We start from the raw sequence: 15421 nt of genomic DNA, 5'->3' as shown, positions 1-15421 counted from the left end.
CCAGGTTTGAGGTGAACTGGAAGAGTACTTTCTCAGGGAGCATATATGCTCTTATATAGCAGGTACCTATTTCCTTCCTCCCAGACTTGCCAAATACCGGCAGTTTCTCCTCCCCTCTCCCTCCTGTTTAAAGCTTTTATTATTTTTCTGCCATTCAAAGTATAAAAAAGCACCAGTTTGCCATCAGCTAATCATAAAATGTTGCCTCATATATGTCCAAGGTTTGATGTGACTTAACCTGTAGAGATAAAATTCCAGTTATTATTAGATTTTAACATCTGTATATCCTTTTCTTAAGTCGGGTAACTGTAGCCGGAGATATTTGTGGACTGACCATTTGTTTTGTCATGAATATTATTACAACATACTGAATGGTGAAAAAGAGCCCTAGTTGGGGGCCAAGTAAAAGATACATATGAATATTTTTGTCTGTGCTTTGGCCCTGTATGTCTTTTATATTAGTGACATGAGAGGCATCCTACTTTCTTATTCTTGTGCAGGGTGTCTCCACGCCAATCATGTCTCAGAACCTTGGGAATGAAAGCCAAAGCAGAGGATTGCTCAAAGGAACAAACGGAAAGTGTACCTGGAATAGAGTCCATTAGTTCTCCTGTTCGTCACGTGTCCCTGTCAATGAACGGTTGTTTGCATTCAGAAATTTCTAAACGTGAAGATGGGTCATCTGCCGGAATGAATGCAGATGCTGTCCATGGACAGGAGAACGGTGATGTGACCAAGTCAACATCATCACTTGATAAGGAAGTTTCCTTCAATGAAAATGGGTTACGTTTCCAGATTGATTCAGAAGCTAGTAGAATAAACTGCGAAGATAGGGACAGGGTTAATTCTATAGATGTGAGAGAAAATGTGGAGAATAATAATATGGACCGGACAAGTAGCCAACCATGTTCTTCTGATATGGATGAGATTCCCAGCCGTGATAAAGCTCCAATTTGCGATGCTGTGAGTGGGGAAGAAAATGTGAAGATGGTCGAAGAAACCAGCAATTTTTCGATTTCCAAAGATTCGCGAGTAGCAAATGATTATGAAATGGAAGATTCGGAAAACACCAATATGGCCGATTTTGAATCAAGTTCATCTGTTGCAGCAGCAGGGGGTAGCAGCCCGAAATGTGAATTGTTCATGCATGTTTCAGAAATTGAGGGAGGGAATGGGGCAAAGAGAGCTGAAATAGCAGATGGCAGTTTTCAATGATTGGCTGCATTTTCTAGTTAAATCATTTTTTTCTTTTACATTATAATTTCACCATCAAAAGAAATGGATGAAGTTGGGGTTATATGTCTATCCGGGTTTTCATTATTTACAGAAATCATGGATGCTATTGTACCGATTTTTGGATGGTTCATAACCATTTTAGGTGGACAATGACATAATGGAAGAATTTTGTTACGATTATTAGCATGAATTTACTCTGCTAATACATTTAGGCTACCCCCCTTGTGCCACTCTTTATCTTTGCATGTGTTGGAAGAAAGAAAAAGAAAGAATGGTCAGAAAGCCTCCATTAACTGTTATAACAAATACATGTATAATGCCACCAACTTATTGTGTCGTAATTAATATCACCTCTTTTTTCTTTAATAATTAATGATTCCACAAGACAAGCTGCTTCTTTCTTTCTTCTCCACTTTTCATTTATTTTCTTCATGTGATGAATAATGGTGACAGTCACGTTAGTAATATGATTATATTAGTAATTATTAAAAGGGAAACCATTATCAATTAATCAAAATTAGCGGATTGAGATTTGTATACTAGAAAAAGAAATTCAAAGGAGATAAGGTTTGAAGCCATTATATCAAGTTACTCTTAATGATTAACTATCTTAGTTTTGCCACAGAATAACATTTACTTTTGATAATTGATTAATCATAGAATGACAAGCATCCAATGCCAAACTATAAACTAATAATGGAGTGTATTTCAGCTTTCGGTGATGAAGTGAAGTCCAACTAAAGTAGTGTATTTAATGAATGCTTCTTTTGTTAAACAGGTTCAGCTGATCCTGTGCCTCACCGAGCCATATAAAAGAGAAAAGTTTGTTTGCTTATTAATTTAGACCCAAAACGAAAAGAAAAGACGGGGTTTTACAGCTGCAGATACGTTTCCTCGTAATGTTGTTTTCCATTGTTGGGTGTCTTTTGGACTGCCCTTTGCTGCTACAAACTACCAACATTCCTTTATTTCACTTTTCCTTCCTCACTTCTTCTCTACAATGAAGAGCCTCCAACTGCCTTCTTTCAGTTTTTGATTCCTTGTTCTTTGTTCATTTCTTGATTATTGAGATCCGGGTTTTGAGCAATTGTCGTTGGGATTTTTTTTCCTGGTTTCGTTTTGACTAAGACCCACCACCTAATGGCTCCAAGATTAGATTTTTCAAAGTGGTGGGCAAACGATACGAGGAAAGGCACACCGGTTGTGGTTAAAATGGAGAACCCATACTACTCTGTGGTAGAAATCGACGACCCAGATGCTGCATTCATGCATATGGAAAAAGCCAGAGGGAAAAATGCAAAGCAAGTGATTTGGGTTATACTTCTCAAGGCTCATCGTGCTGTCGGTTGTGTTGCTTGGATTGCTACACTCTTCTGGTGCTTGCTTGGGACCATAAACAAAAGGTTGATCTTTCGGCAAGATGCTGCTATGGCTACTGAGAAGTTGGGAAAAGCAAAACTGCTCTTTGCAGTCATTAAAGTCTTGCTCGTAACTTCATTGATAGTTCTCGTTTGTGAGATTGTTGCTTATTTCAAGGGCTGGCATTATTTCCAGAATCCCAGTTTGTACATTCCGAGGACTACTGATATTCAGGGGTTGCTCCACTTGTTTTAATTACTTGGTTGTCTTTTAGAGCCGATTACATTGCACCACCAATTCAAGCGTTGTCTAAGTTCTGTGTGGCTCTGTTATCCAATCTGCAGATCGTATGATTCTTAGCTTAGGCTGCTTTTGGATTAAATGCAAGAGTATTAATCCCAGAACTGAAGGGGGTCCATTCAAGTCGATGTTGAAGCATCAGGCTATGAGTACCCCATGGTTCTTGTTCAAATCCCTATGTGTAACGAGAGGGAGGTAATGTACCGATTACTGAACAACTCTTGCCTTGTACAAACTGATCTTTAACGTATTCGATCTTGACAAATAATTAAAATGTTTAAGAATTATAGACATGATTTCATGTGTGTGATGTGAATGCCCCTGTTGTTCTTATGAGAATAATTTAAAAATACCTGTGGAAGACATCCAAGAGTGGAATATAGTAAATATTATGCTGTTCTGTTGGTTTCTATTGATGTTGATAGCTTTTTCCCTGACGTCAGGTATACGAGGTTATTTGACCAAATTGACACGTCTTTAATGAATATTTACCTTTTTGGCACCGTTTAATATATATTTCTCGAAGTGGCACCCTTTCGGCTGAGCTGGCGAAAGGCTCGTCCCCGGGGACGCGCTTTACCCCTTGTTTTCGCTGAGTTGGATGCCACGTGTGGAAAGCGCATCCCCAGGGACGCGCCTTCCATTAAATGCCATAAATGCCCCCATCCGTTTTCCCTAACTACCCCCTCCTCCCCTATATAAACCCCCTCAACCCTCTCTCATTCTTCACACCAAAATCATATTATCCTCTCTTATATAACTCAAATTCTCCAACTATTTGAGTTTTAAATTTGTTATTAGTGGTAAAAAATTTATTTTTATGTTAGTATTTTTTTAAATAGTTATTATATTTTATATTAATATATTTATGTAAATATTATTTTTTTATTAAAATAATATTTATATAATTATTATTTATTTAGAATTATTAATTTTTTTTTGCTAATTATATTGTTTTGTCTACAGTTATAATGAAAAGCGAAATGCTGTTGCGATTGGATATTGATCATATCTCCAGACATTTTAGCGATATGATAATATTTTTTATAATTAATGTTAATATTTAAATTTATTTTTATTTTAAAGTTATTATGAATTTATATTAATTTTTATTTTTTATAATGTATATTATTTAGGATACAGATAGTATTTTAGAGATTTTTATTAAAAATCCACGTATACCGACACTGGAACGTATTTTTTCATATTTGGCTTCTGCCGGGTTCGGGTATATTGCAACAATTATAGGCGGTTGCAAACTCGAACCTGTCCTAATTTCTGCACTGATTGAGAGGTGGAGGCCCGAGACACACACTTTTCACCTTCCATGTGGAGAGGCCACAATTACATTGGAGGATGTCTCTATGCATCTGGGGAAGACATCCAAAAGTGGAATATAGTAAATATTATGCATGTTCTGTTGGTTTCTATTGATGTTGATAGCTTTTTCCCTGACGTCATACAGGTATACGAGGTTATTTGACCAAACTGGAACGTCTTTAACGAATATTTACCTTTTTAGCATCGTTTAATATATATTTCTCGAAGTGGCACCCTTTCGGCTGAGCTGGCGAAAGGCTCGTCCCCGGGGACGCGCTTTACCCTTGTTTTCGCTGAGTTGGATGCCACGTGTGGAAAGCGCATCCCCAGGGACGCGCCTTCCATTAAATGCCATAAATGCCCCCATCCGTTTTCCCTAACTACCCCCTCCTCCCCTATATAAACCCCCTCAACCCTCTCTCATTCTTCACACCAAAATCATATTATCCTCTCTTATATAACTCAAATTCTCCAACTATTTGAGTTTTAAATTTGTTATTAGTGGTAAGAAATTTATTTTTATGTTAGTATTTTTTAAAATAGTTATTATATTTTATATTAATATATTTATGTAAATATTATTTTTTTATTAAAATAATATTTATATAATTATTATTTATTTAGAATTATTAATTTTTTTTTGCTAATTATATTGTTTTGTCTGCAGTTATAATGAAAAACGAAATGTTGTTGCGATTGGATATTGATCATATCTCCAGACATTTTAGCGATATGATAATATTTTTTATAATTAATGTTAATATTTAAATTTATTTTTATTTTAAAGTTATTATGAATTTATATTAATTTTTATTTTTTATAATGTATATTATTTAGGATACAGATCGTATTTTAGAGACTTTTATTAAAAATCCACGTATACCGACACCGGAACGTATTTTTCCATATTTGGCTTCTGCCGGGTTCGGGTATATTGCAACAATTATAGGCGGTTGCAAACTCGAACCTGTCCTAATTTCTGCACTGATTAAAAGGTGGAGGCCCGAGACACACACTTTTCACCTTCCATGTGGAGAGGCCACAATTACATTGGAGGATGTCTCTATGCATCTGGGGCTTCCCGTCGACGGAAATATGATGTGTGGTATGTCGGATGGTGATTGGCAATCAATGTGCATTGATTATCTTGGAGCTGCTCCGCCAGAGTTTAATGGAGATAGAATAGTTTTATCTTGGTTGAAAGCTAATTTTGAGGTTTTAAATGAAAATGCTTCAAAAGATCAAGCAAAGGCATGTGCTCGGGCATATATTCTACGAATAATTGGAGGAATATTGATGCCCGACAAATCTCGCAACCAGGTGCATTGTATGTGGTTGCGGCATTTGATCGATTTTGATGAAGCTGGAAGATATAGTTGGAGCGCTGCAGTTTTGGCATTTCTCTTTAGAGAAATGTGTCGGGCGACGAATTATAAGAAAACTACTATCGGTGGATGTCTTCTGCTTCTACAATCATGGGCGTGGTTCCGCATGCCTTTCTTATGCCCGATCGTGAATGAACCATACGTATTCCCCTTATTGTTGAGGTAATTTTCGAACTAAATTTTGATTTAAATATTTTCAATTAAATAGGGTGATATTTAGTTTATATTATATTTCATAGGTGGTCGATGAAAAGAAAGGACCATAAAAGTATACCTACTGGGTTAGAGGAAATTCGTTTACTTATTGATACGAAAGCTGGGTCTGAGGTATGTTTTAAATTTGTTTAATTATTAATATTTTAATTTAAAATGCTAGATATAATTAGAATATTTTATTTATTTGAATTTTATATTTATATTTCAGTTTCAGTGGATACCTTATGCGAGAGATGAAGTGAAAGCTTGCATCCCACCCCACCTTAGTGGGTCATTAGAGGTATGGATATCGGTTATACCTCTTATATGTTATGCTATTATTGAGTGGCATCCAGTTGATCGCGTGCTCTGTCAGTATGGTTGTACGCAATATATTCCTGGAGCACCTAGGAATTTAGACGATGTGCATAACATAGATAGACGAGGAAAGAAAGATGTTAACTGGGTGGTGAGACACAGAGATTGGATTGCGCTTTGGGAGAACCGATATACACTGTTGGCCCCTCGACAATATTACGCTGAAACTGGTCATATGGTTACGGATAACTATATGGACTGGTTTAATGAAAATGGGAAGCCGTTTCTACTTTCGGCGGAAGCACGAGGGGTTAACATTCCTAGGCGCCAAGAAAGACGTCAACCGTCTCAATATCATCGTCCCCCGACGCATGGACGGAGAGAAGGCGCTACCGGTTCTGCATCAGTCCCACCACAACATCCTTATCCGTCGATGTCGCAGGGGTACATGCCCAACCCTCCACTTCATATGCCAAGCCCACCAGTTTATATGCCATCTCCGCAGGGTTACATTCCGAGCCCGCAGGGTTACATTCCGAGCCCGCAGGGTTACATTCTGAGCCCGCAGGGTTACATTCCTAGCCCGCCAGGTTACATGCCTAGCCCGTAGGGTTTTATACCATATGGAGGTGCATATACGACTATGTTTAATGATCCAGCATATGATTCATATGCATCTTATTTGGCTGGTGATGCTTCTCCGCAGACACCTCAATCTCCATCTAGATCACAGACATCGATGCCAATGTTTCCACAGTTTTCACAGTTTCCGGGGAGCGGTGGGATTGTTACTAGCACTCCTCTAGGGTCGTTATTTTATACAGGCCCTTCAGCCCCTTCAGCGTCATCTACACCAAATGAAGAAAATGCTGCTGATGATGATAGTGAAGATGAGGAGACTGAAGAACAAGTTCCATAAAGAAATCCTCCACGAAATAGACAACCACCGCCATGTGGAACTCATTCGAGAAGACGACATCGGTGATCCAGTTGTATTTTAATGTTATTTAAATAGTTATATTTCAGAATTTTATGTAATTTGGTTATGTTATTTAAATGTTTCATGGTTGTTACATACATATTTTTAATGTTATTTTTTATTCACATTTAACATTAAATGTTTGATAAATGTTTTTAAAATACAAATTATATTATTCAAAATTTAAAATAAAAATAAAAATAATATTATTCGAAATTTAAAATTAAAATATAAATTATAGTATTCGAAATTTAACATTAAATTTCAACTTAATATTCCAATTGTGTTCGAAATTAAAAGTTATATTCCAATTATAGTTCACAATACTTAAATTGAAATTAAATTTATCCATACATATGATTTTATCATTAACATATATATTAAAACGTATACATTAAAATCAACTTATCACTTCACATTTATTCGTAAAAACATCTCGATGCTCATTCCATACAATTTCAATGTCACAATCAACTTATCACTTCACATTTTATCTAATTTATTCAAACTTCACATAACGTTTTAATTTAAGTTATTCTTAACTTGTTGAACTTTCAAAAGAAGTTAAATTTTGGTTATAATTTACCTGATTTACTGATATATCTAGTGTCCCCGAGGGACATGAGTGACATAATAGGGCAATGATAACATATTCTCTGACAAAATAATGGAAGGCGCCCCCCCGGGAACGCGCCTTCAAGTCCCCTGAGAAATAATAGGTACTGATATAATAGGTACTGACAAAATTTATGTATACGATGACACATTTCATGTTCTGATTGGAGGATTAAATTTATTAAATTAAATTTTCAATAAGACTAATTTCATAAAATATGTAAGTCTTGAATATTAAATATGTAATTATACTAATTTATTAACTTATGCATCAATATTTTCGTTAAATATTGATAAGAGATGACTAGATTGATAACATTTAAATAATTAACTGATAAAATTAATAGATCGATAATAAAAATAAAAAATAATAATATAACCATATGTGTAATATTATAATTTCATACATTTTTTCTATAACTACAATAAAGTCAAAACTGGTTTTCATATATTGTTATATCATATTAATGTAGATAATTCACTCCACCTTTAACACACATTAACAAAATACATTTGATAATTCTTACATTATAATCGAAACACTTTACATAATATATTATTAATTTATAATAATAATAAAAATAAAATATTTATTATTAAACAAAATACGTGGCAGTCGAGCTGGCGAAAGGCGCGTCCCCGGGATGCGCCTTCCACACGTGGCATCCAACTCAGCGAAAACACGGGTAAAACGCGTCCCCGGGGACGCGCCTTTCGCCAACTCAGTCGAAATAGTGCCACTTCGGGAAATATATATTAAACGGTGTCAAAAAGGTAAATATTCGTTAAAGACGTGTCAGTTTGGTCAAATAGCCGGTATACGAGCAGTCTATCTCTGCTGTCTGCCAACTCGATTGGCCAAAGGATAGGTTATTGATTCAGGTTCTTGATGATTCTGATGGTGAAAGTATCCGGTGTTTAATTAAAGCAGAGGTTGCTACATGGAATCAAAGGGGTATCAACATAATTTATCGCCATCGCTTGATAAGAACTGGTTACAAGGCTGGGAATCTTAGTCTCCAATGAGTTGCTAGTATGTAAAGGCTTATGAGTTTGTGGCAATATTTGATGCTGATTTCCAACCCAACCCAGATTTTCTAAAGCAAACGGTGCCACATTTCAATGTGAGGAGAAACAAACCTGAATTATTTTGATTTACTTGCCTACAATATACAAATCATCTGATCAGGATTTTGCGCTGTTCCCCCCTTTGAGTTGCAGGACAATCCTGAGTTAGGTTTGGTTCAGGCTAGATGGGCTTTTGTCAACAAGGATGAGAATTTGTGGACTCGTCTCCAGGACAATCGAACAGCAAGTTAATGGTGTGTTTTTAAATTTCTTTGGTTTTAATGGAACTGCTGTCGTTTGGATAATTAAAGCTCTAGAGGAATCTGGAGGCTGGCTTGAAAGGACTACTGCAGAGGATATGGACATAGTTGTTCGTGCACATCTCAATGGTTGGAAATTCATCTTCCTTAATGATGTAAAGGTACCCTCATTATTCTATTTTGATTTCCTTTTGCTTGAATTGACTTCCATTTCATTTTCTCATTTTCACCATTGTCGCCTTCACTTATTTGACAACCCTGATTACTGATTTGAGTTAGAGCGACTAGTAAAAGCTAAGTGCATCATTTAAACAATATGTAAAAGGTCTTCATTCTGATCAATCTGTTTATCGTAAAACTTTTTAGTGTAAGAATCATAGCTACAAATGATCGAATTCCAGCGTAAGCCCCATGGTAAAAATCAAATGAAGAAAGATTTTTGTGATAGAAGATTCAAGGAATGTCCTGACAAGAGCGAGCTACTGTGCAAAATTTTTTAGGTCCTTTGCGAAGTTCCAGAATCTTATGAAGCATACAGAAGCAGCAACACCGATGGCACTCGGGACCTATGCAACTCTTCCGCTTATGCTTTCCAGCAATTTTGACTTCCAAGGTAAATAATCTAACTCTGAATCTTTGGCTGTTATGATATATATGCTGTATATTGAAGTATCTTTAATGTTGTAATTCTACAGATATATGGAAGAAAGCAAACTTAGTACTGCTATTCTTTTTATTGAGGAAACTCATCCTTCCCTTCTACTCATTCACATTATTTTGCATAATTCTCCCTCTAACCATGTTTGTCCCGGAGGCTGAGCTTCCTGTTTGGGTTATTTGTTACGTACCTGTTTTTACGTCATTCCTCAACATTCTTCCATCCCCCAAGTCATTCCCTCTCATTGTTCCTTACCTTCTATTTGAGAACACCATGTCCGTGACGAAGTTCAATGCAATGGTATCTGGATCATTCCTGTTGGGTAGTTCCTATGAATGGGTTGTTACCAAGAAGGCTGGCAGGTCATTGGAATCCGACTTACTGGCTGCTCCTGAGAGGGAATCAAAGACAACAAACCAGCAGCATATCCGGAGGGAGCTTCAGAGAGTGAGCTCGCTGAATTAAATGAGCAGAAAGAAGGTGCCAGTATACATGTTAAGAAGGTCAATAAGATATACAGGAAAGAACTCAGTTTAGCGTTCCTCCTACTCGCAGCTTCTGTTAGGAGCTTGTTATCGGCACAAGGAGTACATTTCTACTTCCTTCTCTTCCAAGGGATGACATTTCTGCTAGTCGGTCTTGATTTAATAGGAGAGCAGATGAGGTAGTGCTCTGCATGAAAGCTAGAGATAAACACAAGGGCTCAAACTCGGGCAATATTCGTGAACAAAAGCTGGTTGTTGTTTTTCATTCATCAATAACTCTACTTTCTGTAGTCACAGATTTTATTTCCTCTTAGTATGTTTATAATTTTTCACAAGGGATAGTTATCATTTGTATTTTAGTATTCTTGGTTAGGCGTTTGAAGCATTATTGTTGTTAAAAGTAAGGATGTGTATTCATACTTACCTGATTTCTGCTGCACTAAAGATTCAGGGCATGTTGTATTTGTAAAGTTGGAAAACTTGATGCTTTTTTATTATCAATTACCGAGCAATGATATTTGTAAAGCCAAAGAATCCAATTCTGCCATCCATTTGCTCTGAATATTATTATAAAATCTTTAAACCCTTTCCGATAAAGCAGTTCCACTGTCACATCCCCAGCGACATATTCTATATTTATTTCCATTTAATTATTCTAAAAAAGTCAAAGTCAGAAATCAGAAATTAAATTCATGCACTCATGAGTTAAACATGAATGAAAATAAAAATTATGTTACCTAAACCATAGAATTCATTTCCATTTCAAGTTGACTTTAGACATCATACGACTTTTTTTTTGGTTACAATAAAGCAAAGACATGTTTGATTAGACATCATACGAGCTAAGAAAATATTTTTAAAAAAATTAAAATAATAGATATGTTAGGTTGCACCAATCTAAATTAATTATTGTTTGGTTAGACAAGTTGTGTGAAGGAATCACATCCTCTAGAATGTTGCTTAGCGACATCAACTAAAGTTTTATATGCCCTTCTTTCCTATTTACTCTTTAGCCAAAGTCAAGCCACACCTCATGATTTAATAATAATAATAACAATGGTACCACCACTCAGGTTTCTAGATAAAACGTGTATTCACACGTTCAAGTTTTGTTTAGTCAAAACAAATTTTATGAAAATATTGACGAAAAATGATTTCATTTTTTAATGTGGAAGAGTTGAAAATAGTTAGCATAAAACGAATTGGTTTGGAAAAGTAAAAGTGACAAACATTTCTATTCATTTTAACCAAGCCCCGTGCCTTCAAAAACAAATATATCAAAGGGAAATGGAAATGGAAAACTCCTTTACTAACCTTTAGAGTAACATAAACCCAAACAAATTCCTTATATTTAAGATTGCTATCATTAATATACATCAAGTAATCTCCATAATTAAAAAAAATATATTATTTTTAAATAATTATATTTATAAAATATGTATATTATCAATTAGTTAGAAATAGTTCTAAATAAATGCTAGGTTGAATCACCCCAAACTATTAATGTTTACATATAGAATATAAATTTACCAACAGCGTCAAAGCTCCAGACCGCTATACTTGTTCAATGTTACGTGGCTGTTTTTTTTAACTATCAATATCTAATCTATTAATAAACTAATTCGAATATTATAGAAGTGAGGATGACTCTTTCAATCTAATTTTCTCCATTCACAAACGTTAAGATTTATCTCTTAACCTTACTTAAAGAATTTAATATCTTATCGTACCAAAACTTAATTACAAGCTTTTATTTATTTCTACTTTATGTGGTCATATTTTCAAATGTATATATATATATATATGGTCATAGTCAACGATGTTGATCAGTTTATTTGTTTTTTCTTTCCGAAATTTCAAACCCCTTAATTCCTCATCATTATTCCTATTTCCCACCACCAACTATAGAGCGCTTAACATCAATTTTAGCCGTTGGTTTTAGTCCCGTAAAAAAAATCGACTCAAGTTTAAACATTATTGAGTTTGATTTAATTTAAAAAGTATAAAATTAATCTCAATTCGACTAGAAACCTGTAAGTTTAAAATTGTTACGCTCAAGTCGAATTTGAAATAAAAAATTAAAACTCGACTCGAGTTAAAAAACTCATGAGATTAAAATTTTCAAATTTGACTCGAACTCGAAAAATTTGAACTCGAATAGTCTTAGACTTGACTCGATTGAAGCTCTAATTTGAGTTAATATGAACTTTAAATACAGTAAAGTATTGGATTAAATGTTTTTTAAAAACATATAAATATTATAATTATTAATAGTTTAATTTTAAAATTATAAGAATTTAATATATTTTTTGAATTATTTACAAATTTTTCAAGTTATATATAAAATAATTTATTTTGATTCGTTAAAAATTCGAGTCACACTCACATCAGATCCATTCAATCTAAAATTAATCAAATCAATCTTGAATAAATAGCGATTTGTCTAGTCTTATTACTAGAGTAGTTGACTTAAAACTCCGATCTTGATTCCCACCCAATCTCTTACCCGGTCACTCGGTCATTCTTCATCCATTATAAACCCCTTTCTCTCCCTCGTTCTCCTACTTTCCCCTTCATCTTCAACGCTTCCTTCTCTCTTGCTTCAATGACTTGTTGACCTCTTAAGCTATCTTCCTTGCAAACTTCGTTTCTGCTCCCCCGAAAATGGCGGTGGATCTGATGAATTTTCCCAAGATGGATGATCAAACCTCTATACAAGAGGCTGTGTCGCAAGGCTTGAAGGGTATGGAACAACTGGTCCGTCTCCTTTCTCACCAGTCAAACAACGTCGACTGCACTGACCTAGCCGATCTCACCGTCTCAAAGTTCAAAAAGGCCATCTCCCTTCTCAACAGAACTGGTCGCGCCCGTTTCAGACGCGCGCCGATCCAGTCCCTTTCTTCCTCGTCTTCCCCATCATCATCATCCTCTGCTTCTCTGTCTGTTCCTAATATTCAAAATAATATATCTATTGCATCAGCGCTGGCGAACGTAAATTTGGCGCCGGTTGGATCTTCGGTTATCGTTCCCGCTAGTTTCGTTCAATCTAAGCCACAGAGTTTGACTCTCGACTTCACAAAACCCAATTTGTTTGGCTCCAACAGTAAAGGCACTGAGTTGGAGTTTACAAAAGAAAGCTTCAGTGTTTCGTCGAACTCTTCGTTTATGTCTTCTGCCATCACCGGAGACGGTAGCGTCTCCAACGGGAAGCTAGGATCATCTCTATTCTTGGCCCCGACTTTTTCTGCGGGAAAACCTCCTCTATCATCTACACCTTTCAAGAAGAGGTGCCATGAGCATGACCATTCCGATAACGTCTCTGGCAGGTTATCTGTCTCCGGCAACAGCAAGTGCCATTGCTCAAAACGACGGTACATTGAAATTTGAATACTTTCCTAGATTTATTCTGTTTTAATCTTTGGCGTATTTAAACAGTCAGTATAGTTTTTGACTCGATCGAATACCATAACCAAAGTTCAAAATCGAATCCACCGATAGAGGATTTAAATTTAAAACGACCGACTTTAGCTGCAATTAAATACCATCATCTAGATTGAGTTAATGGTCAATGTTTGGGGGGTTGTTTTATGCAATAACAAATGATAGAGCACGCGTGATAATGCCAAATGCTGAATTTGGAATCTCGGGGGGTTTTTGTCTTATGCGGTGCTTTTGATGTTTGACTTTTCTTCTTCGTTGAGTTATGTGGTCCCCGTTTATGACAAAAGAATGAATCCGGTCACCGTACGAACACGGTGGAATCCGAAGTCAAGTTGAATGATCATATTTGATTTATTATTTCAGGAAAAATAGGATGAAGAAGGTGATAAGGGTACCGGCAATAAGTTCAAAGATAGCCGATATTCCTGCAGACGAGTATTCATGGAGGAAGTACGGGCAAAAGCCTATCAAAGGCTCTCCATACCCACGGTAAATATTGTGTTGAGTTCCTCTATGAATCTGCAAGCTTTTAGCATCACGTTTGTTAATTTCACACCTTTCTTTTTCTTTTTAACAGAGGATATTACAAGTGTAGTAGCATTAGAGGGTGTCCGGCCAGGAAACACGTGGAGAGAGCTCCGGATGATCCGTCTATGTTGATTGTAACTTACGAAGGGGAGCACCGCCATTCTCAACCTGCGACGCACGAGAATCTGGCTCCTGCCCTTGTACTCCACTGCTTCTCTAGTCAACGTGATAATAAACAACTATTAATTTAGATTAATTTATATATATAAGAAAATGACAAAGGAGGGTTGAGTAGGTGTAATAGTGTTTTCTAATGTTTGGATTAGTTGGGGGGCTTGAATGTAAATTGACTTTTTTATTAATATTAATTCCAATGAAAAATTAGACCGACTAAATCCTCCGATTCCTGCTCATAGTAATTGTGGTTTTCGACGCAAGAAATGAGAATAAAATAAGCATAAATTTTGGAGAAAAATAAGCACAAAATTTCTGTATTGAAAGCCACGTCTCCAAAGAAAATCACTAGATTCTTCATTTTATTCATCTTTATTTGCTCTTAAATAAATTTAAGGTGGGAAAAAAGCAAAAATTCTTCCTTCGGTGGTATGAAGAGAATTTTGTATAAGAAAAGAAAAGAACCCTGGGTGGGATTGAGGTTAAGCAATCCAATGGTTGGAAAATATAGTTTAGTATTTGGAGGTCAATCATAAACAAGACAGTGAAGGGAGTTCCCGGAAAGAGTAGATATTGATGGAGCACATCTCTACCTAGGGGTGTTCAGATTCAATCCAATCTAAAAAATAATTGAAAATCGATCTAAAAAACCGATAACCGAAAAAAATTGAAACTAATTTAGTGTGTTTGTTTTTTTTTTAAATTTATCGATTCGGTTCGATTTGAAAATTCAAAATCGATTCAAACCCAATCGAACTGATGAAATGGAATATTGAATTTACAAGCTTGAAACAAACTCATCAAAAACCCCATAAAATCTCACAAAACCCATATACAGATACAAATTCAGCTTTCCTCGATATGCATGTAACAATTTTGCTCATATTCTAGTCATCGATGCCAATAGAAAAAAATAGTGCAATAAATGATAATAACAAATAATAGTATTGTCTTTTGGTATTTCCTCAGTTCCGAGGTAGAGAGAAAATTGTCGGGCAAAACTTAGAAAATGCGTCGTTTTACTTTTAAGGGTGACTTACTAACGAGAAACTGATTCGTTTCTTGATTTGTTAAAATATATATTCTCTTTGTAAGCTTCA

At 35.6% G+C, this 15421-nt stretch overlaps 2 protein-coding genes and 1 pseudogene across 3 annotated transcripts; all 3 read left to right on the top strand.

The window, feature by feature from the left end:
- Positions 1 to 7: 7 nt before the first annotated feature.
- LOC120191918 lies at positions 8 to 1404 on the top strand. The gene is made up of 2 exons (XM_039194781.1): positions 8 to 62; positions 501 to 1404. The coding sequence occupies exons 1-2, from the start codon at positions 46 to 48 to the stop codon at positions 1213 to 1215; spliced, it is 732 nt and encodes a 243-aa protein (XP_039050712.1). The 5' UTR covers positions 8 to 45; the 3' UTR covers positions 1216 to 1404.
- Positions 1405 to 2135: 731 nt separating this feature from the next.
- LOC120191946 lies at positions 2136 to 10463 on the top strand (annotated as a pseudogene).
- Positions 10464 to 12778: 2315 nt separating this feature from the next.
- LOC120191992 (probable WRKY transcription factor 17) lies at positions 12779 to 15037 on the top strand. Of its 2 annotated transcripts, none has more exons than XM_039194838.1 (3): positions 12779 to 13549; positions 13983 to 14140; positions 15004 to 15037. In XM_039194838.1, the coding sequence occupies exons 1-2, from the start codon at positions 12843 to 12845 to the stop codon at positions 14110 to 14112; spliced, it is 837 nt and encodes a 278-aa protein (XP_039050769.1). In that variant the 5' UTR covers positions 12779 to 12842; the 3' UTR covers positions 14113 to 14140; positions 15004 to 15037. The 2 variants fall into 2 exon arrangements, with proteins under 2 accessions (XP_039050769.1, XP_039050768.1); XM_039194837.1 differs by lacking the exon at positions 15004 to 15037 and adding an exon at positions 14197 to 14413 and having other exon boundaries at positions 12782 to 13549; positions 13983 to 14108.
- Positions 15038 to 15421: the final 384 nt, after the last annotated feature.

The sequence above is a fragment of the Hibiscus syriacus genome, unplaced genomic scaffold (assembly GCF_006381635.1).
Source record: "Hibiscus syriacus cultivar Baekdansim isolate YM2019G1 unplaced genomic scaffold, ASM638163v2 tig00116971_pilon, whole genome shotgun sequence".
NCBI classification, from domain to species: Eukaryota; Viridiplantae; Streptophyta; class Magnoliopsida; order Malvales; family Malvaceae; genus Hibiscus; species Hibiscus syriacus.
The sequence above is the reverse complement of the archived record's forward strand: the minus strand, read 5'-3'. Positions and strand labels throughout refer to the sequence as shown.

Bases quoted from the DNA above. Each gene is read 5' to 3' on its own strand.
- LOC120191992 (XM_039194837.1), top strand. From the start codon at position 12,843: ATGGCGGTGGATCTGATGAATTTTCCCAAGATGGATGATCAAACCTCT. The intron at 13,550-13,982 runs GTACATTGAAAT...TTATTATTTCAG, and splicing joins TGCCATTGCTCAAAACGACG to GAAAAATAGGATGAAGAAGG. The intron at 14,109-14,196 runs GTAAATATTGTG...TCTTTTTAACAG, and splicing joins AAAGGCTCTCCATACCCACG to AGGATATTACAAGTGTAGTA.